Below are 26,802 nucleotides of genomic sequence, written 5' to 3' on the forward strand. Positions count from 1 at the left end.
CCTGAAAAGTTTGCCCCTCACATATACTAATGTGCCACAAACAGGACGTTAATATCACCAACCATTCCCATTTTATTAAGGTGTATCCATATAAATGGTCCACCCTGTACATCCCAATTCCAATCATACTCACATTCACGCTACATAGCGCAACCTTTTCTAAGGGTCATGTAGTAAATGTAGTACCTACTCGAGTAGTAAACGATTTCAGATGCAACCATACAAAAATGTGCAGGACAAGGGATCACGAGGACTGAAATTGAGAACCACTGGTCTATTGTAGGAGTTTTACTGCACATGAATCCACTAGCCAATCAAAGCAGCAGCAGGTGTAAACGGATCAGTCACAGCATCAGTAGAAGGAGTACTGGTTCTCCACAGCTCTAGTCCGCCGCGTGCCATCTGTGTCGTGGTAGTCGTCTGCAGTGGCGGCGGCTGCGGGTTCGAGGAGTCTCTCTGCGCTGTTGCTGCGGCTGTGGAGGCCTGTGCTGGGCTGAGCCATCGGAGATGAGGACGAGCTGGACGACAGTGGTGTTTCTGCAGCTCCAGACGGTGGATGGGCTGACTCTGAGCGACATGTTGAAAGGTCCCGCGGTGCCACCGGGACATGAGGAGCCACCGCATCTGTGCATTCACAAACAACACACACATCAGCTGAGGAAAGGACTCTCAGACAATAAGAAACACAATTCTCTGGTCTGATGAAACTAAAATTGAACTCTTAGGACGTTACGTTTGGAGAAAACCAGGCAGCCCTCATCACCAGGCTAATACCATCCCTGCATCATGCTGTGGGGATGCTTTTTAGCAGCAGGAGCTGGAAGACTAGTCAGGATAGAGGGAAAGATGAATGCAGCAATGTACAGAGACATCCTGAATCAAAACCTGCTTCAGAGTGCTCATGACCTCAGACTGGAGATACGGTTCATCTTCCAGCAGGACAATGACCCAAAGCACAGCGCCAAAATATCAATGGAGTAGCTTCACAACAACTCGGTGAATGTCCTTGAGTGGCCCAGTCAGAGCCCAGACCTAAATCCTATTGAACATCTCTGGAGAGATCTGAAAATGGCTGTACACCGTCGCTTCCCATCCAACCTGATAGAGCTTGAGAGGTTCTGCTAAGAGGAATGGGCAAAAATTCCCAAAGACAGGTGTGCCAAGCTTGTGGCATCATATTCAAAAAGACTTGAGGCTGTAATCGCTGCCAAAGGTGCATCAACAAAGTATTGAGCAAAGGCTGTGAATACTGATGTACATGTGATTTTTCAGGTTTTTTATTTTGAATAAATTTGCAACAATTTTAAAAACTCTTTTTTCACATTGTCATTATGGGGGATTGTGTGTAGAATGTTGAGGAAATAAATGAACTTAATCCATTTTGAACGGTAACATAAACAAATGTGGGAAAAGTAAAGCACTATCAATACTTTCCGAATGCACTGTATATTTATATATATATAATTCCCTGAGAGGCTTAATCATTAGGCATGCTCACTTCTATTTGTGTCATCAATCTGGCAACTTGTGTATGCACAAGTCATCATCAGGGTGAAAAACTGAATGCTTCACTAGCAAGAAAACAGTTAAACAGAGCATCTGCAGCGCGAGGATAAAGAACGAGCCTCCTCCATTCAGCCTCTTTACTTTCTCGTTACTTTACTTTAACTCTTCACTTTACTCCTTTACTTTGGTGGAGTAAGGAAACAGTGGAAACTCACTCCACTGAACACATCCATTAGCCCACATATTTCATTTCATTTGTTAAGCGCAAAGATTTTTTCAAAACTATTTCTAAATTCAGTTCTAGCTTCCAGCAAAGGAATAAATGAACAATAATAATGAAGTGTGAAGTTATATCCAAACACACGTCCTGTTCTTATGCCCCATATGGTGATGCAGACATCTCTATATCCCGACAGATAGACAAATCTAACCTTGTTTTAATTAAAGCAAATATAAATATGCATATAATAAATACTAATAAATACTACTACTAACAATAACATTATACAAATGCAAATTGTCAGGAGTAAATAAACAATTTTAACCCTTTAATTGTTTTCATCTTTAAAGATATTTGTGTATTGCTGTACATCATGTGTGTATTAAGCAATGTGTATGTGTTTTGGACTCGCATAGGTGCATAACTAACGCGCTCTTTAAATTACAAAGACTCTGCACCATTGACTTAAGAGCAGCTTAGTTGGTCAATGGCGCAGTCTATTTCAGTTCCTCAAAACAGCAACAATGCGCCTTAACACACCTCCTTTCTAGACCAGCACACCCATGAGTCCACAGAGGGGCGCAAATGGATTTGCTATTTAAACAACGTGCCGCAAAACATGAAAATGAAACCTGCGCTCATATGAAAATAGCAACAAATCACATCCTATGTGCCTGGCGCTGTATTGTGCTGGGTGTATGACACGGCCCAGTGCGTTTCTGATCAGGATACCTGTTGGCGAACGCTGGACTTGAACGTATGATCGTAGAGTGATGTCTGTGGATCCCCCAGACTCCAGCGGGATCGGGTGCGTGTGGAAATGCCGTAACATATCGGCGACCGTCTGGAACCACAGGTGATGAACGTGACACTGTCCACTGTCATTAACAGACAGCCGCAGATGCTGCCGAAAGCAAGAACAGACAGATTTAGACATACGCCCATATTCAATGTATCTTGATAATGAACATGCACAATATGGACCCTGTTGACAAGATGGTCGTCAGCATCTTAAACCCTTGAAAGTTTTTAATAATTTGATTTAAACAAAACATATGTACATTTATATGCATTTACGTGTGTATTATATCATCTTTGCATCAAATTACAATAAACAAATTACCGCTTGTGTGAGGCATTTGTAATGCAGTTTCTATGGCTGCAGGACGCAACTCACCTTTGCTTTGCCCTGGAAGTTAAAGGTAAGGACGTATTCTCCAGGACGGGTCTCACTCTGGCGGATCACAAACAGACCGTGACTACGAGCACCACCGGCCAGAACCAGTTGAGCTGCCCGGACCCGTGACAGCGTCCCGTGGAACCATGGGTAACCCGCCAAACTAGCATCTCCTTCCCCTTCCCTTGGCGTTTCACCTGGACTTCCTGTGAGAAATCAGCATGTTTCCGCAGAATAAGAACCCCAATCTAATGGACCCTTTCACAAGCCTGTTATTACAGGTCATCAGCATCCTAAAGTGTTTATATTTATTTATAAGTTTTTAATATTTAGATTTTTTTTTAAATGGATGAACATTTATATGTATTTATGTAAATATTTTATCATCTTTGCGTCAAATGACAAAAAATGTATTACCAATTGTGCGAGGTAATTGTAATGCAGCGTCTATGGGGGCGGGACAGTAAATATGATGATATTCTCTTCTCTGGCTGCCGTTATCAGTCTCACACTATTGTTTTGCTTGTTCTGAAAGTCTTAATAACACCATTATCGAGTTTAACTTGTATTGTTTCAGCAAATAGGATTGTGAAGAAATGATTTGTTGTTGTCTCCCATTCACTGCGCTCTGAGTTTACCAACTATGACCACTACTGAGAAACGCAGAAATGTGAAAAGGGTCTATATTAGTGAATCCATTAACTAATAAAACCTGATTGTAAAGTGTGACTGAAATCATAAACACAGCTTCAGTCTTTTCAGTGTGAGCAAAATGCCACTTTAGTGTTGACTATTAGAGGGGCTTGTGAATAACACTATCAACTGTGGACATCGGTGTATCATTGGAAGTGGAGTGTGATCTGACAGATGATGATGATGATGATGATGTGTTTTTATTTAATGCCACGTCAGAAACAAAGGCTATTTTCATGGCAAAAATCATGTCATTAATAAGTATACACCCACACCAACACGGGGAGAACATGCAAACTCCACACAGAAATGCCGACTGGCTCAGCCAGGACTCGAACCAGTGGCCTTCTTGCTGTGAGGCCACAGTGCTAACCAGTGCCAATTAATTAGATATGTTTTAAACGTTAATATACGATAAACATTCTAAAAAATGTTTCCTGTTTACACTTTTGCTGAATATTAGATAGGAAGTTCGGATCTTTTCTGTGAACCGGATCTTTCGGACAGTTTGTTTCAATGAACAGGTTCACCATTTCTTTTACACTACAATGTACTATTGTCATCCGTCCCCAATGATGTAATGACAATCCTCCCATGTTACATATCAAATATATATAGTCAACAATCATAATTCCAGTCAGTTAAAACATCACCAGGTGGCACGGTGGCTCAGTGGTTAGCACTGTTGCCTCATGGCAAGAAGGTCACTGGTTCGAGTCCCGGCTGGGTGGGTTGGCATTTCTGTGTGGAGTTTGCATGTTCTCCCCGTGTTGGCGTGGGTTTCCTCCGGGTGCTCCGGTTTCCCCCACAGTCCAAACACATGCGCTATAGGGGAATTGGATGAACTAAATTGTCTGTAAGGCGACACAGTGGCGCAGTAGGTAGTGCTGTTGCCTCACAGCAAGAAGGTCGCTGGTTCGAGCCTCTGCGTTTCCTCCGTGTACTCCGGTTTCTCCCACAGTCCAAAGACATGCGGTACAGGTGAATTGGGTAGGCTGAATTGTTCGTAGTGTATGAGTGTGAATAAGTGTGTATGGATGTTTCCCAAAGATGGTTTGCAGCTGGACATCCGCTGCATAAAACATGTGCTGGATAAGTTGGCGGTTCATTCTGCTGTGGTGACCCCAGATTAATTAAGGGACTAAGCTGAAAAGAAAATTAATAAATGAATGAAATTGTCCGTAGTATATGAATGTGTGTGTGTGAATGAGCAGCTGGAAGAGCATCCGCTGTGTAAAACACATGCTGGAATAGTTGGCGGTTAATTCTGCTGTGTTGACCTCTGAGACAGCCGAAGGAGAATGAATGAATGAATGAAAACATCACTATGATCTGAAAAGTTTCTTACTATGAAGTTTTGCAACACAAATGAATCATGATTCACTTAAATTCCATTAGGACTTTCTGTTATGAAATCGACGGACATTTCGCCAGATCCTCTCATCCTCTCAGTGAACTGTTCTTGTAACTGAATAACTTGGGAAATCGTTTTATTTTAAGTCAGAGGGGGTATCAGAAAAGTAAGTCATTTGTGGATTAGTGCTGGAGACGTGAACCGCTTTGAATGATTCAGTTTGATTTGATGAACTGATTCGACCGATTCACTTAGAAGTTCAAAAGAACGATTCGTTCGCGATCGGCCATCACCACTGAATATCTCCTTGAGTGAGTTCATTTCATAAAAAGCTTTCTGCCATCTTGAAAAACAGTCTCGAATGTGTTTTAGAGAAAGAGGAATCGAGTGGCTGATCTGAGAGCAGCTCCAGCATCTCTGCAGTGTGTACCTGATGCTGTGTTAGTGTTCTGGGCCTCTGGAGACTGCAGGAATCGCTCCAGCGGGACGTGTGAGGGATGCTGGGTCACCGGCGGCTCCTGGCAGCGTGCAGCAGATGACTGATCACCAGCAGCAGAACCTCGGTGTGAGCCTGAATAACACACGCAGAACAGGAGTGGAAATCACAGGTTAACTCAGGATCCGATATCATCCTGAGAATAAAGGCTCTTGCTTTTGCGCTGCTTTATTTCGGACACCACGAGAATCAGCTTCTCTCCGTGCGCGATAAAACTGAAAATGATGTGCGACTGCCACAAGAGGGCGCACTGTGACAGTCGTGTCCGAATGTCGTGTGCAGTGGAAAGACAGTGTGTTATGCAGATGTTTTGTTCCTGTCGTACCGTCACACAGCAGCTCGCAGCTACAGGAGGACACCAGCGAGAAGTCTTTGGGCGGCTGACTGTGAGCACAGGAGGCCAGCTCGATATCGTCTCCGCTGTCTCTGAAAACACAAGAGTATAAGAGATTGACATACAACACATTGCACTCGACCCAAACGAAGGATGAAAAAGAAGTTAGCATGAAGCATACCCAGGTAGCAAAGAATTCTGGCCCAGATTTGGCATAAATCTGGCACAGCAGGCATTCATCCGGCAGTGGCATACAGCATGTGGGCCAAACATGGGCCTGGTTTGGCAGAGGTGGCACCGTCTTTGAGGCGGCACACAATACTTGGGCCAGATGTAAAATGTAGTATTTGGCCCAGATGTTAATAATTGATATATGGCCCATAGCACGCCTAAAGTGCAATGATTCATGGGTTTATCAATTTCATTGCAGTCGTGACACACCAACATATCTGGCCCAGTTCAGGCTCAGTTATGGGTTATTAACTTGGCTAAGACTTGGCCCAGATTTGGTCCATGTTTGGCTCTTGTCTGGAAGCACAGACTTGGTCCAGTCATGTACCGTAATTCACTGCGGCATGTGGGCCAAGCAAAAGCTGATTGTGTTATATAATGCAGCAGTTAGAGAGCAGTTAAACTCAACAAGAGGAGGATGAGTAAATGATGACAGAATGTTCAGTTTTGGGTGAACCGTCCCTTTAAATGCTTGTGGCTGGTAGCATACGTATTGATTTAGCTTGTGATTTCGATATACTGTGGAAGTATTTAATCTTTACATACTGTTCATGACAATTTCATTAAAAAATAAACAAATAAATAAATAAAAGACCAAAAAAGAAAGACATTTAATTCAGCAATAAGTGAAGGTGTTTACCCGGGGTCTATGCAGTCCTGGATATCCGCAACCCAGGAGTTCTTCTGCAGAGAGTCGATGGTCTCCAGGATGTATTCAGCGCCATTTTCTACCTGCAATAAAAGACACAAAACCACAAATCAAAATGGTTGAAACCACAAGTCAAAGCAATTTTACTATTACTATTATTATTTTCTCATTTATTTATTTTTTATATTTAGCATTGTGTATTGTTTGGTATGTTCGGGGGGGGGGGGGGGGGGGGGGGGGGGGGGCGCTAGGTTGATTTGCACCCTTATAAAGAGCCACTCAGGGGCGTAGCAACCAGGGGGGATGCAGGGGGGGGGCACATCCCCCTCCCTTTTAGAGACAGCCCACATAGCAAAATATCTCTGGCCCAGCTCTGGCCCACACAATCAGCTTTTGCTTGGCCCACATGTCGCAGTGAATTACGGTACATGACTGGACCAAGTCTGTGCTTCCAGACAAGAGCCAAACATGGACCAAATCTGGGCCAAGTCTTAGCCAAGTTAATAACCCATAACTGAGCCTGAACTGGGCCAGATATGTTGGCGTGTCACGACTGCAATGAAATTGATAAACCCATGAATCATTGCACTTTAGGCGTGCTATGGGCCATATATCAATTATTAACATCTGGGCCAAATACTACATTTTACATCTGGCCCAAGTATTGTGTGCCGCCTTAAAGACGGTGCCATCTCTGCCAAACCAGGCCCATGTTTGGCCCACATGCTGTATGCCACTGCCGGATGAATGCCTGCTGTGCCAGATTTATGCCAAATCTGGGCCAGAATTCTTTGCTACCTGGGAGACCATTTAGAAACAGGTGATTAACCACTTTTAAAATGTCCGCTACGCCCCTGGAGCCACTTAGCATAGAGTAAGAAGGAGTGTTTGGTAGAGTGGACACCACATCTATCACTTTCGCTAATGTGGCCTTCACATTCAGCTCAATGTTTGTGAACTGTTGAAGTTATCGCTCAACTGTGAGTATATGTGTCTTTATTTGATGTGTTGTGTGTAAGCAGTTATATATGTCATTTTTGTTTGCTTCCCTACTAAAAAAAAACAGCTTAAACCAGCCTAGGCTGGTTGGCTGGTTTTAGCTGGTTGACCAAGCTGGTTTTAGAGGGGTTTTGGCCACTTCCAGGCTGGTTTCCAGCCCTTTCCAGCCTGGTCTTAGCTGGTCAGGTTGGGAGATGACCAGTTAAAACCAGCTTGACCAGCCAAGCCAGGCTGGGAGCCCAGCCAAAACCAGTTATGTCCAGCTTAAACCAGGCTGGTCAAGCTGGTTTTAGCTGGTCATTTTCCAGCCTGACCAGCTAATACCAGGCTGGAAATGGCTGGAAAGTAGCCTGGAAGTGGCCAAAACCCCTCTAAAACCACCCTGGTCAACCAGCTAAAACCAGCCAACCAGCCTAGGCTTGTTTTTTTCAGTAGGGTTGTTTTAGAAAGGACTGTTTATATGTTGCTATCCTTGTGCGTCTGTTGGCTGGCTGTTCTCACCGGGAGATGCTAAGTTTAACCAACTTATCGGGGAGCAACATAATCTCACTCAACAGAGGGCAACTTGACTGCTTTCCTACTCACAACAACAGTCTCTTTTCTAAGGTGTGACAGGACATCGGAAGGAATTATTGCATCGCTCTCGAGAGCTCTTAATGATAAGTGGTCACTGACGTTTTATTCAGAAAGACTATTTAGTTTCTGACTTTGGGATGCCTTGTTTAGTTTTGTTTGTGATTAATGTTTTGTTGTTTATCTGATGAGAAAACCATATACGTGGGTAAAATAAAAGAGTTTACACTTGCTATAATTTGTTTCAAGAGAGTATTAATTCAGTCTGCCAAATTTTTGTAGAACCCTCTCAGAGTAATACCAAATCAAGGAGGGAGGTGTTGCAACAGAGATTTTTTTTTAATAAACATAATCATTTTAATTAGTAATTCTTCTATCTTTGCCATGATGATGGTGCATGTTATTTCACTAGTTAGCTTGCAATACTAGTATTGAGCTTGAAGTGCAATTTAAAGGCTTAATTAGGCAAATTAGAATAATTAGGCAAGTCACTGGACAACAGTGGTTTGTTCTGTAGCCAATCACAAAAACAATTCAGAAAGGGGCTTACGATATTTACCTTAAGAATGGTGTACAAAAAATTTAAAACTTTTTATTCCAGCCAAAATAAAACAAATGAGACTTTCTCCAGAAGAAAAAATATTAGAGGAAATACTGTGAAAAAATCTGATTATTCTGAAAGATTATTGGGGAAATATTTGAAAAAACAATTATAATTTTAAGGCTGATAATTTTGCCTTCAGGGTGGCTCAGTGGTTAGCACTGTGGCCTCACAGCAAGAAGGTCGCTGGTTTGAGCCCAGGCTGGGTCAGCATTTCTGTGTGGAGTTTGCATGTTCTCCCCATGTTGGCGTGGGTTTCCTCGGGGTGCTCCGTTTTCCCCCACAGTCCAAACACATGCGCTATAAGTGACTTAAATAAACTAAATTGTCCGTAGTGTATGAGTGTGTGTGTGTGTGTGTGTGAATGCGAGAGTGTGTGGGTGTTTCCCAGTACTGGGTTGCAGCTGGAAAGGGCATCCGCTGGGTAAAACATATGCTGGAATAGTTGGCGGTTCATTCAGCTGTGGTGTCCCCTAATAAATAAGAGACTAAGCAGAAGGAAAATGAATGAAATGAAGGACTGTGAAACTGTACCTTGAGCACAAATGTGTTGTCTTTGTCGGGCATCTCGAGGGGCATAGTGGTTCTCACCTCCACGATGGCAGACAGAGGGACGCTTACTTTAGGTTTTGAAGACTACAAACACAAATCAACAAACATTAATGCAACTGAAATAAACACACACACTGTAAGACAGGCAGCTCAGTGAGCGCTGTGTAATGTTTCATGTAAAAATACTCAACCATACACGATTTAAAGGGCGCCTATTATGCAAAAATCACTTTTATAAGGGGTGTAAACACAGTTGTGTGTCAGCAGTGTGTGAATATATCCAGCCTCTAATGGTAATAAATGTATTAAATTTATTTGTGATAATCAGACTTGATATAAACAGTCTGCAGAAACACTTTGATTGACATTCTCCCTTTGTACGTGTCATCAGAGGGGGAAAGCCCCGCCCACTAGTGATCGTCTCCCAATCATTAGCATAAGATGTTAGTCTTCTTTTTGAATCTGCCACTATGCTGACACACAGGCATTGGTAGCTCCGCCCTCTTTTGAAAAGAGCACAATCTCATTTGAATTTAAAGCGACAGTCACCAAAACACCACAATTATGAACAAAGCCTAAAAGGGTCAGTTTAGAGAGTTAGAAAACGTTATTTGTGTGGTATTTTGGGCTGAAACTTCTAAAAATCTAAAACAAATCTAAAAACAAACAGGTAGAACAGGTCACAACAGGTCAAGTTCACTCCTTTTACAACCCCAAATCAGAAAAAGTTGGCACAGTATGGGAAACGCAAATGATTTGTATATCAAGGCAGACTATTTGAACACAAAATGTTTCATGTTTTAACTGGTCAACTTCACTTCATTTGTAAATACACATCCTGTCCTTCAGACCCGCAACACATCCCAAAAAACAGTTGTGACATGAGCAGTTTAGGGATAGTAATCAGGTAAATTGGTGAAATAATGAAGTGATTTGAACAGGTGATGTCAACAGGTGATTGTAATTATGATTTGGTACAAAAGGAACACCCAAGAAGGTCTAGTCCTTTAGGAGCAAAGATGGGCCGAGGATCACCCGTTTGCCAACAAATACGCAAAATGCGACAATAGAAAACCCCGTACTGTTGCCCACCTTAAGACTTGTTTGCAGGACAAATGGGACAAAATTACACCTGAAACACCTCATCACTCGGTGTCGTCTCTCCCTAAACCTCTTTTAAGTGTTGTGAAAAGGAATGGCAACATTACACAGTGGTAAATGCTTTAATGCTCCAACTTTTTTTATATGTGTTGCAAGAACCAAAACTGGAATACATGTTTATTAAAAAAAATCATGAGGAACACATGAAATAATGTTTGTTGTTTGTCTGCAGTGAAATACAAGTCAAAGTAAATTTAGAAATCACTTTGAGAGGAGTTTGAGCTCAGGTAGATCTCGATGAACTCCCCGACTTATTTCTGGCTAATGACAGATATAGGGATGGCTAAAGAGAGATATACGGCTTGCTATGTGTTTGACTATGATGTCAATTTGGTAGGTTCAATTTACTTAGGTTGCCTGTTTTTTGGACTGTGGGAGGAAATCAGGGAACCCTGGGGGAAACCCACACGAGCATTGAACGAGCATCAACTACACACAGAAATGTCGGCTGGTTTAGTAGGGACTTTAACCAGAGTCCTTCTTGCTGTGAGGCAACAGTGCTAATCACTTGCCTGCAGTGTTGCACATCTAGAAAGGAGGGGGATTTGGGGTAGCTTGGGGGGATTCTTCAAGACAAAGATACTGAGATAAGAAATTCTGGCTATTTATAGTGAGTTAGGAATCATCTGATTGGTGAATCAATCGTAAGCTGATGCAGGACCAGCCGTGAACAATCATACGCAGGTGATCCTCTTGAAATTAGTTTAGAAATAAGCTTCACTTTGTTGTATTGTCTGCAATGAATTACAAGTCAAAGTAAATTTAGCAGTCACTACTTTCTTTATTTTATTAGCGTTTTCCATACTGTTTTAGAATTTAATGTTGTAGAGTGTATTTACAGAAGTTTACATTTTTACTAATGTGGTTCACATGATGGATCTGCGACAGAGCAAGTATGGTTTTGGGAAACACTCGTCAGCTCTTTGTTTGTTCGTTTCCCAAAAGATGCATCGTAGTTGGTAGTTCAGCTATGAGTTACATTTTTATTTGGGAATAGCACATCAGCTGGTGTGATTTTAAAGGAAGAGGATGTTGTTCGGAAAGCATCACAGTGAAACTGATGACAGAAGTTTTCTACCATCTCTACAGCCTGAAACTACAGACATCATCAAACTGATTTATGACATTAATCTCTCGCTGCGTGTCACGTTCAGCGCCTGACTTACAGTCATCATTATTCATTTTATTAGGTTCCCTCTGCAACTAGAATTGAAGTAGAAATATTCACCCTCCTGATTATTTTTTCCCATTTTCTGTTTAACGGAGGGCAGATTTCTTCAACACATTTCTAATCATAATAGTTTTAATAACTCATTTCTAATAACTGATTTCTTTTATCTTTGTCATGATGACAGTAAATAATATTGGACTAGATATTCTTCAAGACACTACTATTCAGCTTAAAGTGACATTTAAAGGCTTAACTAGGTTAATTAGGGTAAAGTTAGGGTAATTAGGCAAGTCATTGTATAACAGTGGTTTGTTCTGGAGACAATCCAAAACAAATATAGCTTAAGGTGGCTAATAATATTGACCTTAAAATGGCTGTAAAAAATTTAAAACTGCTTTTATTCTAGCCGAAATAAAACAGACAAGACTTTCTCCAGAAGAAAAAATATTACAGGGAATACTGTGAAAATTTCCTCTGTTCAACATAATTTGGGATACATTTAAAAAAGAAAACAAAATTCACAGGAGGGAGAATAATTCTGACTAATTCTGAACTGTATACATGAAGAAACACAGGATCTGGACTCATCGCAAATGCAGATCTTTTGCCGTGTCGCTAGCAGAGATACTCATTCCTTTTCTATTTTTACCCCCGTCTTTAGTTTGTTCAGGAAGAGGAAGTTATTAGTACTGCCTTGAGGGACTAAAATTGAGATCTCTGAGATCGACTTCCCAAAAATCTCCTTCTGAACCAAAGCTGAAATGTGGAAACAGGATTTTAAGAGGCCGGATCAGGGGATCAGGGTCGGCCTGCTTTTTAATGAGGAAAACATAACATATGTCTGGTTCATTTGTCTCATGTGTAATAGCAAGCAGGAGAAACATTCGATTAAAGGCATGGCTCACTCAAAAATGAACATTTCTGTCATCATTTCCACTTGTATTTAAACCTTTGAGTTTCTTTCTTCTGTCGAACACAAAAGAAGATCATTTGAAGAAGACTGGAGACCTGTAACCATTGCCTTACATAGTATTTGTTTTTCCTACTATGGAAGTAAATGGTTACAGGTATTCAGCTTTATTTAAAATATCGGCTTGAGTGTTTAACAGAAGAAAGAAACTCAAAGGTTTGAAATTAAGCTGCATGAGATTGGAAAGATCTGTCATTGGCATATTTTGCTTCGCCACAATATTTATTGCGATATGAATATAATTTCACCAGATGAATTGAATAGCTCTGTTCGGGAACATTTCATTCATTTAGATCAGGGATCACCGGTGTCCTGCAGATTTTAGCTCCAACCCTAATCAAACACACCTGAATGAGCTAATCAAGGTCTTACTAGGTATACTTGAAACGCCCAGCCGGGTGTGTTGAGGCAAGTTGGAGCTAAACCCTGCAGAGACACCGACCTTCCAGGACTGAGATTGGTGACCCCTGATTTAGATTGACTGGGATGATCAAGTATTTTTCTACGCAGTGCATCTGCATAAAATACAATGAATTACTAGCAAAAATGAATGAATAAACACTGTTTTTTCAGGCATTTCACTCAGATATTGAACAATTAAATGTAAAATAACATGGTCATCGTTGTAAAAATAATAAAAAAATAAGAATATTTTAATAATATCTTTTAATTTTTAATAAATAATCTAATCCTGCGATGTGACTATTGCAGATACACACATTGTGATATCGATGCTCAAATTATATATTGTTCAGCCCTATTTGGAACCACTTGAGAGAGAGAGAGTAAGGCCCAATCCCAATTCTACCCCTTAGCCCAGGGGTCACCAATCTCAGTCCTGGAGGGCCGGTGTCCCTGCAGGGATTAGCTCCAACTTGCCTCAACACACCCGGCTGGGCGTTTCAAGTATACCTAGTAAGACCTTGATTAGCTCATTCAGGTGTGTTTCATTAGGGTTGGAGCTAAAATCTGCAGGACACCGGCCCTCCAGGAGCAAGTTTGGTGATCCCTGCCTTAGCCCTTCCCTCTACCCCTCGTTTTGCGCATTCTCGCGAAGGTGTAGTGGTGTCCCAATTCTCTATAGCTTGAATTTAGGTGAATACCCCTTCGAACAAAGATTTTTCAGGATCACACTCGAAACCAAGGGGTAAGACAATTTCCCCTAATACACCAGCGACAGCTGCACCCGGAAGTCAGGAGATCCACAAATTAGTATTTTTGTCATTATTATGTATTTTTACAACAAACATACACATGTTTTAATATCTTCATAACCGCGTTCGTGTTTTACCGTCATGATTTTAAAAAAAAAACGCTAAATCTGAATAGTTTCATTTTAAATAACATCCGGCTCTGAGCGGCTCTGTACGGCTGAATGCAGGTCCACTCACTCATGTTGCTTCTCTCTGTCTGCCTGTCTCTTGCTAAACACAGAGCGGGGGAGCTCTAGGCTCCGCCCCCTTGTTGAGTTGGGCGGGAAGTCGAAACTAATTTTCATGTGAAGCAACACACCCCTAAAACAGCGAGCTGTGAACACGCCCCCAAAATAACACAACACATTATAATAAAACAATCTGAATTGTGTTTTGAACTGAACCTAAACTGGCACACTCAGAACCATAATCTTAATATTACATCATACAAAATGGGTAAACTATGTGCCCTTTAATTTTACATATGTTTGTGTTCTGCTGTGCATCCCTGTTTGTGTAATAAGCAATATGTATGTGCATTTATTGATGCATATCACTAACATGCTCTTTAAAGTGGTCATGAAATCAGTGCTTGTTAGAAATTATGTGTCTGTGCACTTAATTATTTTTTAAAAATGCATTTCCCCTTCTACTCTTTCATCAAATAACATAACCTGTTATAATAATGCTGCTTCAAAGTGAAAACAAGTTTATTTTGCTTACCCCATTGGCAAATTATTTTGCTTGTTAAAGAAAAAAAAGCATGTCCACGGGCTTGGTGAAAATAAAAATGTAGCCAAACAGGATTACAACAACAGTTACGGCTGGCGATATACCAAAAAAGGGTTTTCTTTTTAATTTTACATTAAAATATGCCACAACTCACAGATTTACCTCTAATGTGGTGCTCATTTACCTTTGGAGGCACGTAGAACTCAAGCTGAAACTTCTCTCCTGACTCCATGTACGCCGCGGTCTTCCTCAGCAGAAGTCTGCACTTTTGCCACTGTGCCGCCCCCATACAGTTAGTGTCATCGGCCACCATATACCTGAGCGCGCCCTCCCTCTGAATCTCCAGCAGCTCCGTTTTGTGTCCCTGCGTGCCCCGGGGCAGTCGCAGCTTCTGGCTCCAGTGTTCGGACCCCATAGATTCAGCTCCATTGGTCCTCCTGGAGCTCCCCGAAGGGTCGGGTTCTGGAGACGCCCTGCGGTGCCAGATCTCCTTCACCCCATCCACTACACTCAAACTCATGTTCCGAAGAGAAAATCCCTTTTTGAAGCGTGTCTTTCTACGTCCCAATGAGACGTCCTCAGAACTTCTTGATTGGCTGACGGTGGCCATCTTTCGGGTTGGTGTCCGCTGCTCCTGTCCACCGGCTCCGCTGTCCATGCTGTCCAGAGATTCACTGGACGCCCCAACGTCTTTTCGGCGGTGGTACAAATCGTGGCTGAAAGGAAGCGTGCAGCTCTGAATGCCCACAAAGGGCACGATGCTGTATTTCGGCACTGATGTGTGCCCTGGAGAGCCTGGATCTTGAAGCTGGTCAAGAGCGGCAGAGAAGCAGGTTAAAAAGTGTTGAGCAAAATGTTGTGAAAAGCTGACGTCAGCGCCTGGGGAGTCGTAGCATGGGTTCTCGTTGATGAATCGGCGAAACTTGTATGCAAAGTCGGCCGCGGAGGCTCGGGCGTGAAGCTCGCAGAACTCCTTCCAGTCGGGCAGCGTGCAGGACGAGTGTTCAGGGCTGCTGGGAGCCCCGGCGCCATTCATTACTGGGCCATGCCAATGCCCAGGTAAACCACTGACAGAGAGACAGAAAGAAAGACCGTGAATTAATCAGAGAGTGTGTAGATGTCAGTTGAAGGAACTTCAGTTAGTGCAAAATTCAGCTGCCAGAGTGTTTACCAGGTCACGAAAATATGACCATATCACCCCAATGTTATCCTCCTTGCACTGGCTGCCCGTTAAGTTCTGTATTGATTAAAAAATATTGCTTTTTACCTATGAATCTGTAAAGTGATCTAGTTCCTATTTATCTATCCAACCTTCTGTCTCGCTACAATCCAACCCGCTCTTTAAGATCTCAAAACTCAGGGTTTCTGCTGGTACCCAGAGTAGCAAGGTCCACTAAAGGAGGTTGAGCCTTCTCATATATGGCTCCTAAACTCTGGAAGTGCCTTCAGATATGAAGAGAATATGTTGTTTTGTGTTCAACAGAAGAAAGAAATTCATAAGTTTAGAACCACTTGAGTGCGAGGAAATGTTCATATATTGGTGAACTGTCCCTTTAAGAGCTTAAAAAGACCTAAACAGAACAACTGTAGCAGGACAGTGAAGCTGCTGGTGTTGTTCTGCTTGATGTCTAAATTCAGTTAGTCCAAACAAAGATTGCTTTATGAACACTAGCATTTACTATTTGCTTTAAACTAAAAATTTGATAATAATTTACCTCATAAAAAACTTTCTTTGGCCAATTTCCAGAACATTGCTGAACAATCTTCAGCCCAAATCTCATAATAGCTGTTGATTTTCACAGATGCTCTGGAGAAACTGCATCATGAGTCGAATGGAGCAGTGGTGTAGTCCTAAAAAAAAAGGTGGTGTACTATTACCCACCCAACCCGGCCATGCTGTATTATAATTTTACCTGAACGTTTCAGCGAGACATCATTCAGTTGACTTCGAAAAACAAATTAAGATGAGAGTTAAAAAAACATTTGGTATACAGCTAAAGGGGATGCGAATACATGTAAATTAGGGAAGTAATCAGCAAAAAAGTGAGTATACCGAGGGTATACGCAATTATTGATCCTCAGAAGTCGTAATACCCAAACAGCTAGTGGAAAAAAGTAGGCATACTGAGTATATGTGCGTATAGCCCCGACTACACCACTGGAATGGAGAATTTAATGTGTCTCAGCTAGGGGTGGGCGGTACACCGGTGTCATAGTCAACGCCGGTGTGACATTGCGCCACGACATGGATTTTCTAATACCGTCAATACCGTAATAAATCAATTATGCGCCTTGAACGGCTGCATTTACATCAATAATAGCTCATTCTAAATAATAGGCATTCAATTTTCTTCAAACGTTCAGTTGTGGTCTGAATACCTGTCCTTATACTACAGGGCTCGAAATTGCAACCATTTTGGTCGCATGAGCGCCCGAAATGTAATCTATGCGCCCTCATAATATATTTGGGAGCATTTGTGTGTCTGAATATAATGGTTGTAGTGCAATCTGATTTGATTTTCTCTAAAAACTTGCTGAATCGCTCTACCCTGCTGCTGTATTGGTTCATATTAGCTGTCAGTCACTCAACGCTTCCCGCTGTCAGATAACAGGGAGCTTTTGTTACTGCAGGAAATGCAAACGGCTGAAGAGTGAAAAGTGCACAGGTTTGCAAACCTCACCTAAAGTTATAATAATAATAATGGCGCAGATGACAGCGATCATGACATGAGGTAAATGTTGATCCGCCAGCTGAGATCAATCGAGTGTTTTCGGAGAAGGTGCCCGAATCTCGATGTGTTGCATTCACCGCGTGTTCAGCGCAAATGTCTGCTAAATATAAAATCTAACACTGTACACATCATCGCCAAAGAAACTCACCTTTACTAAGTTTACACTGAAACTACGGCTCATAACAAAGAGCGGAATTGCGCTGGTGGTCATCGCGAGAATCCTGCTCTGTCTGCTTATAAATTGGTGCGGCTGACTCGCCTGCTTTATTCCACCAACACAGAGAAATGAAGATCAGCTCATAACGAGACTGAGCATTTACAATGAACCAAACCAAAACTTTTAAAGAGTGATAGAAGTGAGACTTTCTTTTGTCCGTTCTTCCTTGAGATGTATATTATTTTGCAATTGAAAGTAATACCATGATATTATACCGTCACCGTTCAAAAGATGAAAAATACCGTGATATTAATTTTAGGTCATATCGCCCACCCCTAGTCTCAGCAATGGTTTGGTGTATTGCAACAAATCTGGCACGTCATAAGGGACACTTAAAAAAAATCTGGGTTATCATAACCCAACACTGGGTCAAATACGAACAAACCCAACTGTTGGATTAAAAAGTGTCATTTAAATGTAACTCAATACATTCAATACAATACCCAATGTTGGGTTTGTCCATATTTGACTCAACGTTGGGTAACGACAACCAAGCTTTTTAGAGAGGATGTTTCCATCCAAAGTTGAGAATTTCCCTAATACAGAAAGTTGAAATATTACATAAATTATTTGCAAAAATGTTTATATTTCTAAAAAAGGGGAAGCCTGTCTTTTCCCCTTTTTCCCATAAATTATTAGCTCCCCAGATTGTGTCGACAAATGCAATAACAATTGCGTTCCAATGCCTAATGTTTGGAAATGCAACTTTTAAGACAGCTTCAAATCATTTGAGATAACTTTATGCAATTCTGAATACCTCAAAACATTGTGGCCTCACACAGGTGAGTGGGCTTGACAAACCATCTCCAGAAAACAGGTCTTTCATTTCTGACACTCTCCCAGACACTTGCACCAGTTTGCACAATTGCATTTTATTAAAATCGCACCATATCTCAATACAAACATTGTGCAATTCTGAGTGTGCCTCACACAGGTGAGTGGGCTTGACAAACCACCTGTAGAAACATTTTTCTCTCTATACACTTTTCTAAAACTCAGTTTTACAAGGACTTAACAAGGGAAACAATGTTTACTTGCGAATGTACCACAAATCCGGTTGCACTACTTGTTTTCTTTAACCGTAAATACCTCAATATCTTGCACAATATTGATATGCACAATTTAGCAACTTGTATAGTCTGTCTTAGGTTGTGTGTATAGTTTAAGTATGTATAGTAGATGTATTTTAGTAATTAGTATTAGGTTATGGTTAGCAATTTAAAGGCTTAACTAGGTTAATTAGGCAAGTCATTAGACAACAGTTGTTTGTTCTTTAGCAAATCAGGGGGTCTTAAGGGGACAAATAAATATTGACCTTATAAAAATACTAGTAATCCTGTCAAACTAAAAGAAATCAAATTTCTCCATAACAAAATATATAACAGGAAATACATAGAAAAATGTGCTTGCTCTGTTAAACAGCACTTAAGTAACATTCTTACAGGAGAAAGAATAGTTTTATGACCGGCAGCTCTCTTCATCAAAAGTCAAAAACCCAATTTTTTCATTCTCGGATGCTGATACTGTTTAAAAAAAATGTGACTTTCGAACAACACATGAAACATTAAACAGCATCCTTTACCACACAACGTACAGGCAACATTTACTCAACATACATTGAGTAAACGGTGTTGTGAAAACAGCAAAAGCAGCCACAAAATATCCGCAGAGTGAAGCTACTCAAGATTAACTACAGTGGTGTGAAAAAGTGTGTGCCCCCTTACTGATTTCTTATTTTTCTGCATCTTTGTCACACTTTCGTAGAAAACGTCTCTCTGTGTAGTTCGCTGCAGTCCCAAAGCTTTAGAAATGCATTTATAACCTTTTCCAGACAGGTAGATCTTAAATATATTATTTAATTTATATAATTTTTATGGATCTCGGCATGATGTCTAGAGTTTGAGGATCTTTTGGTCTACTTTGCTTTGTCCGGCAGGTCCAACACAATCTCACGGCAATTTGTAACTTTTTTTTTAGTGGCTAATTCGTACAAATTCGTACGATCTAATTCGTACAATTTAGTACGATTTGCTCATCCTCCAATGACGGTTGGGTTTAGGGGCGGGGTTAGGTGCCATGCCTCCTTTTTAAAATCGTACCATTTCATACGACTGAACTCGTACGAATTCGTACGAATTAGCCACTAAACTGTCAAAACGTAAAATACTTACGTTTTCTCGTGAGATCAGGCTGGCAGGTCCTATTTAAGGGATTTCTTGATTGAAAACAGGTGTGGCAGTAATCAGGCCTGGGCGTGGCTAGAGAAACTGAACTGTGTGAGAAACCAGAGATACGGTATGTTTAAACAGGGGGGGGGGGGCAAACACTTTTTCACACAGGGCTATGTAGATTTTGTTTTCCCATAATAATAACAAGAATAATAACAGCACGATGTGTTGTGTTATCTTTGACTAATGTTAAAAATAGTTTGACAACCAGAAACGTTCATGCAAAAGCAGTAAGAAATCAGAAAGGGGTCAGACTTTTTGACAACACTGTATGTTGACCAAGGAACAGTAGACCATAAGCTGCATTTATAACTATATGATAAAAAATCTTTACACCGCTGATCACTTTTGTGACACTGGCACACACCAGTACTTTCTTTCCAGTAAACAGTAGATTTATTTTCCAATCATAATGCAGAGAATGACTGCAGGGACGTACAGACCAGCATCTGTCTGAAAAGAACAGCCATTCACAGGCAACGCTAGACACAAACACAAGCGACCAGTGTATCACACATTAATAAAGCACAATACGGTGCCCTCTATAAATAAATACGGGAAAACTTCCAATACTTGGAAAATATGAGCAACGAAGGCGATAGGGAATATTTATCTTTGGATTCTTTCATTCAAATCAAGAAAAATCTAATGAAATAAAACCACTTAAAGGGCACCTATGATGAAAATCAACTTGTGTAAGCTGTTAGGACAGAACTGTGTGTAGGTATAGTGTGTCCACTGTTACATTGGGGTGACAGAAACACAAAAAGTCTCTTAATAATAAGTAACACAGCTGACAACCGGGTTAGTACCTGTACTGTGGTGTTAGTTACTGTACTATGAACCGGGTTTCAGGCGGCCACTGCGATCGGATACTACACCAAATTTGGCGACCAGGGGGTGTTACAGACTGTACCAAAAAGGTAAGAACCAGGGGCACGGTAAAATTACGGGAGTTTTTTGGAAGACATAACAAAATGGGAGGGTGGCTGGAGATGGGTTTCAAATACTGAAGACTCTCAGGATAACAGGAGTGTTAGCAGGTATGCAGTCAATGCTCATACGTATGTGTGTATGTGTGTGTGTGTGTGTGTGTGTGTGTGTGTGTGTGTACTGCAAACGGCATTTGTGCATGACTTATCGTTTCAGAGGGGCTTGAATAAACTCAATCACCAATACACAGGGGCGTAGCAGACATTTTAAAAGTGGGGGGGGGACAGCTATATGAGATCATACGTTCATATAATTATTAATCACCTGTTTCTAAATGGTATGTCTCTAAAAGTGAGGGGGACGTATCCCCCCCGTCCCCCCCCGGTTGCTACGCCCCTGCCAATACATAAAAAAAAACGTACTTGCTATTTTTGACTACTGACTTTACTTTAGCTTCATCCGAGTCTGTCTGTATCACTGACGGCTGTTTATCTGACGTAACGCATGATGAGAAGCAGATACGCACGTGGGAGCGGTGGGCAGGGAGAAGCAGCTCCTTTAGAATTAAAGCCACAGGCTACATAAACAGCTATGCTGTACTCAGACACCAAACTGGACAGATTCTACATTACATAATAAATAAACTGATGGGTATTTTGAGCTGAAACTTTACAGACACATTCTGCAGACACCAAAGGCGTCTTACATCTTATAAAAGGGGTAAAATAGGTGCCCTTTAATTGTAAAAACTTATCATGGAAACAAATTTGGTTAAATAAAATAATTAATTCTAAAGAAATGATTACAAAATAGTTCTTCTATGTAGTAATTTAAACATAAAACGAAACAAAATAATCGAAAAAAAAGTCATACAGTTTAGCATTCACTGCAAATTTCATTTTGTCCTTATTTTAATGAGCTGTTGTTAAATTCTGTGTAATTTTTTTCTATTGGAATAAAAAAACAATGCAATAACGAAACAGAAATATGCGACACGGTGGCTCAGTGGTTAGCACTGTCACCTCACAGCAAGAAGATCGCTGGTTCAAGCCCCGGCTGGGTATGTTAATGTTTCTGTGTGGAGTTTGCATGTTCTCCCCGTGTTCATGTGGGTTTCCTCTTCTAAATTGGCTGTAGTGCATGTGGGTGAATGTGAAAGTATATGGGTGTTTCCCAGTGCTGGGTTGCAGCTGGAAGGGCATCCGCTGTGTATAACATATGCTGGATATGTTGGCAGTTCATTCCTCTGTGGCGACTATAATGGGACTGTTATGCATGGATAACAATTTATGCTAAATATTACAACGGTATTTACTTTTTTATTGTATGATGACTAGAAGGGGTGGCACGGTGGCTCAGTGGTTAGCACTGTTGCCCCACAGCAAGAAGGTCGCTGATTCGAGTCCCAGCCGGGTCAGTTGGCATTTCTGTGTGGAGTTTGCATGTTCTCCCCGTGTTGGCGTGGGTTTCCTTCGGGTGCTCCGGTTTCCCCAACAAACCCAAACATATGCACCATAGGGGAATTGAATAAACTAAACTGACCTTAGTGTATGTGTGTGCGTGTGTGAATGTGAGAGTGTGTGGGTGTTTCTCAATACTGGGTTGCGGCTGGAAGGGCATCTGCGGTGTAAAACATATGCTGGAATAGTTGGTGGTTCATTCCGCTGTGGTGACCTCTAAAATAGAGACTAAGCCAAAAGAAAATGAATGAATGGTGACTAGCAGCTTGCTGCTATGAGTTTGTTGTCTGATGTCACGAGAGATTTTTCAAAAAATATAGACCTCAAAATTTAAAATATAAAAAATACAGACACACTTTCTTTAACCTGACTATTTACATTTATGGTTTTGTTGACTTAAAGGGGACCTATTATGCAAAAATCACTTTTATAAGGGGTTTAAACACAGTTGTGTGTCAGCAGTGTGTGAATATAAGCAGCTTCTAATGGAAAACATTTATTAATTTTATTTTTCCTGATCACTCTTGATAAAAACAGTCTGCAGAAACACTTTGATTAACATTCTCCCTTTCTACAAGTCATCAGAAGGGGGAAAGCCCCGCCCACTAGTCACCAGCGCTCCCTCATTAGTATAAACAGCCCTGAGTGAGAAGCAGCCGTCCACTGTTAGAGCTTTTGCGCCATATGTCATCCCATAGACTTCATTTTTCTGAGCTACTTCTTTTTTTCACACATAGATAACGTCAGTCCTGTTTTGAATCTGCGATTATGCTGACACACAGGCATCTGTAGCTCCGCCCCTTTTCTAAAGAGAACACAGTCTCATTTGAATTTAAAGCGACAGTCACCAAAACGCCATTATTAGGATCAAAGCCTAAAAGGGTCTGTTTTAGAGAGTTAGAAAACATTATTTGTGAGGTATTATGGGCTGAAACTTCACACACACTCTGGGGACATCAGAGACGCATTTTACATGTTGTAAAACGGGTATAATAGGTCTCCTTTAATGGTGTATAGCTGGCTTAAACTTATTATTTAGATAAAGTTAAACAAGTTCCTGGGGACCCACATCTCAAAGGACCTTTCCTGGACCACCAACACCTCCAGCCTGGTCAAGAAGGCTCATCAGCGCCTATTCTTCTTGAGGCAACTTAAGAAGAACCAGCTTTCATCAGCCGTCTTGGTGAACTTCTACCGATGCACAATAGAAAGCATCCTGACCAACTGCGTCACAGTCTGGTATGGAAGCTGCTCTGTTGCTGAGCGTAAGGCACTGCAGCGGGTGGTGAAAACTGCCCAACGCATCACAGGGATGACACTGCCAGCCATAGAGGACATCCAGAAGAAACACTGTCTGCGCCGAGCACGCAGTATTCTTAAGGACTCCTCTCACCCTGCTCACAGACTGTTTTCTCTCCTGCCTTCCGGCAGGCGCTTCAGGCTCCCCCGGACAAAAACCAGCAGACTGAGGAACAGCTTTTTCCCCAGAGCTGTCTCCCTTTTGAACTCTGCCCCTCACTGACTCTTTTGCCCCCTCCCCCCCACCCCCCCCAATACACCCCCCACACTCCTCTAACTTATACTCCTCACAATCACTGCACTATTTAACATTTGCACATTTAAAGTTTGCACATATTCATTGCACTGATTCACTTATCTGAACTGGACATACCCACTGCACATGGACATTTGTAAATATGTTTATCTATCTGCACACTCATTATTAATAGCATCCTGTACATATATTCATTTATTGTAAATCTGTTCATAGCTAATACAACCTGTATATAATGTTCATAGTACATCCATCTGTAAATATCACCATAGTTTTTCTATAACTGCACTTTATAACTTATACCTGTATCCTGCACTTGCTGCTATTGCACTGCTGGTTAGACCTAAACTGCATTTCGTTGCCTTGTACATGTGTAATGACAATAAAGTTGAATCTAATCTAATCTAATCTAATTATTTGCTCAGGGTGTAAAATTGAAGATCCTGTTAAAGTTCAACATATCTTCTTATAGATTTGTGCAACTCAACAATATACTTTTCCACACATTGTTACTGTATTTTGGAGTAAGAATCTGGCCAGTTTGTCACCACAAATGTACTGTGAAGTGAAACAGGAAGCAATGGATTACTGTTTAAACACACTAATCAATAGTGTGAACTTAAAACCCATACATTATGAAGGAGAGTATACTTAACAGGGTTACTGCAGGCTTCCCCAAGTTAAATTTAAAACTTAAGACATTTTTAAGACCATTACGAATGAAAAAAATGGAAAAGCTTGTTAATGAAAAGCTTACTAATGGAAAAGTTGACACATTGAATATGAATATGACATTAATTTGTTAACATTATTTCTGTGTACACTGATTTTGTTGGATTTAACGGACATCTACACAGTTACAGTATACATGGATTTATTTACAACCTCATTTTTTATCATTCAGATTTTATTTTTACTAAGACTACATTAATGTGTAAAGATATTTAATGGGTCACACCTTAAAATGTTTCATTAGTTAATGTGTGTTAATATATTAACTAGCATGAGCTAATAATGAACAATACATGTTCAGCGTTTATTAATTAATCATAGTTCAACATTTACTAATGTGTTATTAAAATCCTAATTCATGCTAGTTAAAGTACTAACAGTGACCAGCTGTGTATATTTTAATAATGATGAATAAATACAGTTATAAATGTGTTGTTCATTGTTTATGTTAGTAAATATATTAACTAATATAAACTAATTGTAAAGTGTTACTATTTTATGGAACTGCAAAATCTAAGATGTGGATAACATGGTGCAAAACATACATATTTCTCATATTACATCTATAACATCCTTATTTTTTCAACCTTAAGTATTGCAGAGAGAGAGAGAGAAACCGTCTGATTAGCAGGATTTGTTTCTGTTTTCTTATAATCGGGTCCCTCAACCCACAGAAAGACTGTATGTGTGTATGTACAGTATACACACACGTGCGGATTTAACCAATAAGGAAGGTAGGCGGCCATAAAGCGCCAATAAATACCTAGAAATTTCTATAAATTGTATATAACATTGTTTTTAATCATATCTTGTATAATGAGTGTCTAGGAGGGCAGCATGGTGGCTCAGTGGTTAGCACTGTGGCCTCGCAGCAGGAAGGTCACTGGTTTGAGCCTCGGCTGGGCCAATTGGCATTTCTGTATGGAGTTTGCATGTTCTCCCCGTGTTGGCATGGGTTTCCTTCGGGTGCTCTCCGACAGTCCAAACACATGTGCTATAGGTGAATTGATGAACTAAATTCGGCTGTAGTGTGTGTGAGTGTGTATGAGTGTTTCTGAGTACTGGGTTGCAGCTGGAAGGGCATCCGCTGTGTAAAACATATGCTGGATAAGTTGACGGTTCATTCCGCTGTGGCGACCCGTGATGATTAAAGGGACTAAGCCAAAGGAAAACGAATGAATGAATGAATGAATGAATGAATGAGTGTCTAGCAGATAACATTATACCCTAATTATTTCGTCCTTGAAAATGTGTGTACCCAAACCTCAGTCATGGATGAGTCCAGTGGTCAAATCAAATTTTTAAAACTAAATAGTTCATTTATTATTCATTATGTTATTCAATATTTATTATTTTTAGATTTATAGACATTCTACATATAGAGATTGCATTAAGATAAAAATGTAGTGATATAAGTACAGTGATATAAGAAAAAGACAGATAAATACGTAAATAGATAAATAAATAAATGAATATTACTGTAAGACTATTGGCCCCTGGCTGGAACTGCTCCCAAATCACTAAATCCTCCCCTGCACACACACACACACACACACACACACACACACACACTGCGCGCGCACACAGCTATAACTTATATTTCTACGTTCTAAAATTGACTGCATTTTTACTTCTTATTTTAGTCCATAATTTAGATTCTTATTGATATTTTTTTGTTAAGGTCACGGGCGGTTGTATAAGCATTTCACTGCATATCGTGCTGTCTGTTACTGTGTGTGTGACAAATATAATCAGAATTTTTAATTTTCTTTTTAATTTGAACACACAAACAATTATTAATATATTAATATTAACAATTAATTAATGAATTCAGGTTTTCTGGTCATGAATGCTGCTGTCAATCTCTGAAGGAAGCCGATGCACGAGGCCTGAATCAATAACACACACACGCGCACGCACCGTTATATCAATACAAAACATCGTGCATATGACCAGCACTGGACCAGGACCAGCGACTGTGACCCATTTAAGCATTCACTCCTCAGTCAAACACACACGCGGGTTGAACATTAATAAACACAAGGCAAAAATAGACAGAAGCCTAATCATGAATGAGAGGCCGTTCATTCAGGACGCGTTATTCTCCTGCGCGCGTATTTAAACGCGTCCTGTGAACGCGCGGCCCCCCAACAATCACAAGCGTTCATTGATTCCCACCTCCGGTAAATGCGTCACTGCGTCCGAATCCGGTGCTGTTATTCCCGGTGTATCGACGGCGGTTTGCGGAGGAGTGCAGAGCATCGCATTGCTGTATGATCCATAAGCGAACAGCAAGCACCGAATGACTGATGCTACATGACGCGCGCGCAGCA

At 40.9% G+C, this 26,802-nt stretch overlaps 1 protein-coding gene across 1 annotated transcript; it reads right to left on the reverse strand.

The window, feature by feature from the left end:
• Positions 1-26,772, reverse strand: LOC130242266 (SH2B adapter protein 2). Its single transcript, XM_056474318.1, has 9 exons — positions 26,648-26,772; positions 14,797-15,679; positions 9,368-9,469; positions 6,652-6,743; positions 5,772-5,872; positions 5,381-5,521; positions 2,904-3,109; positions 2,459-2,630; positions 1-624 (listed from the first exon to the last, which is right to left on the reverse strand). The coding sequence occupies exons 2-9, from the start codon at positions 15,646-15,648 to the stop codon at positions 353-355; spliced, it is 1,938 nt and encodes a 645-aa protein (XP_056330293.1). The 5' UTR covers positions 15,649-15,679; positions 26,648-26,772; the 3' UTR covers positions 1-352.
• Positions 26,773-26,802: the final 30 nt, after the last annotated feature.

Source organism: Danio aesculapii, chromosome 15 (assembly GCF_903798145.1).
Source record: "Danio aesculapii chromosome 15, fDanAes4.1, whole genome shotgun sequence".
In the NCBI taxonomy this organism is placed as follows: domain Eukaryota; kingdom Metazoa; phylum Chordata; class Actinopteri; order Cypriniformes; family Danionidae; genus Danio; species Danio aesculapii.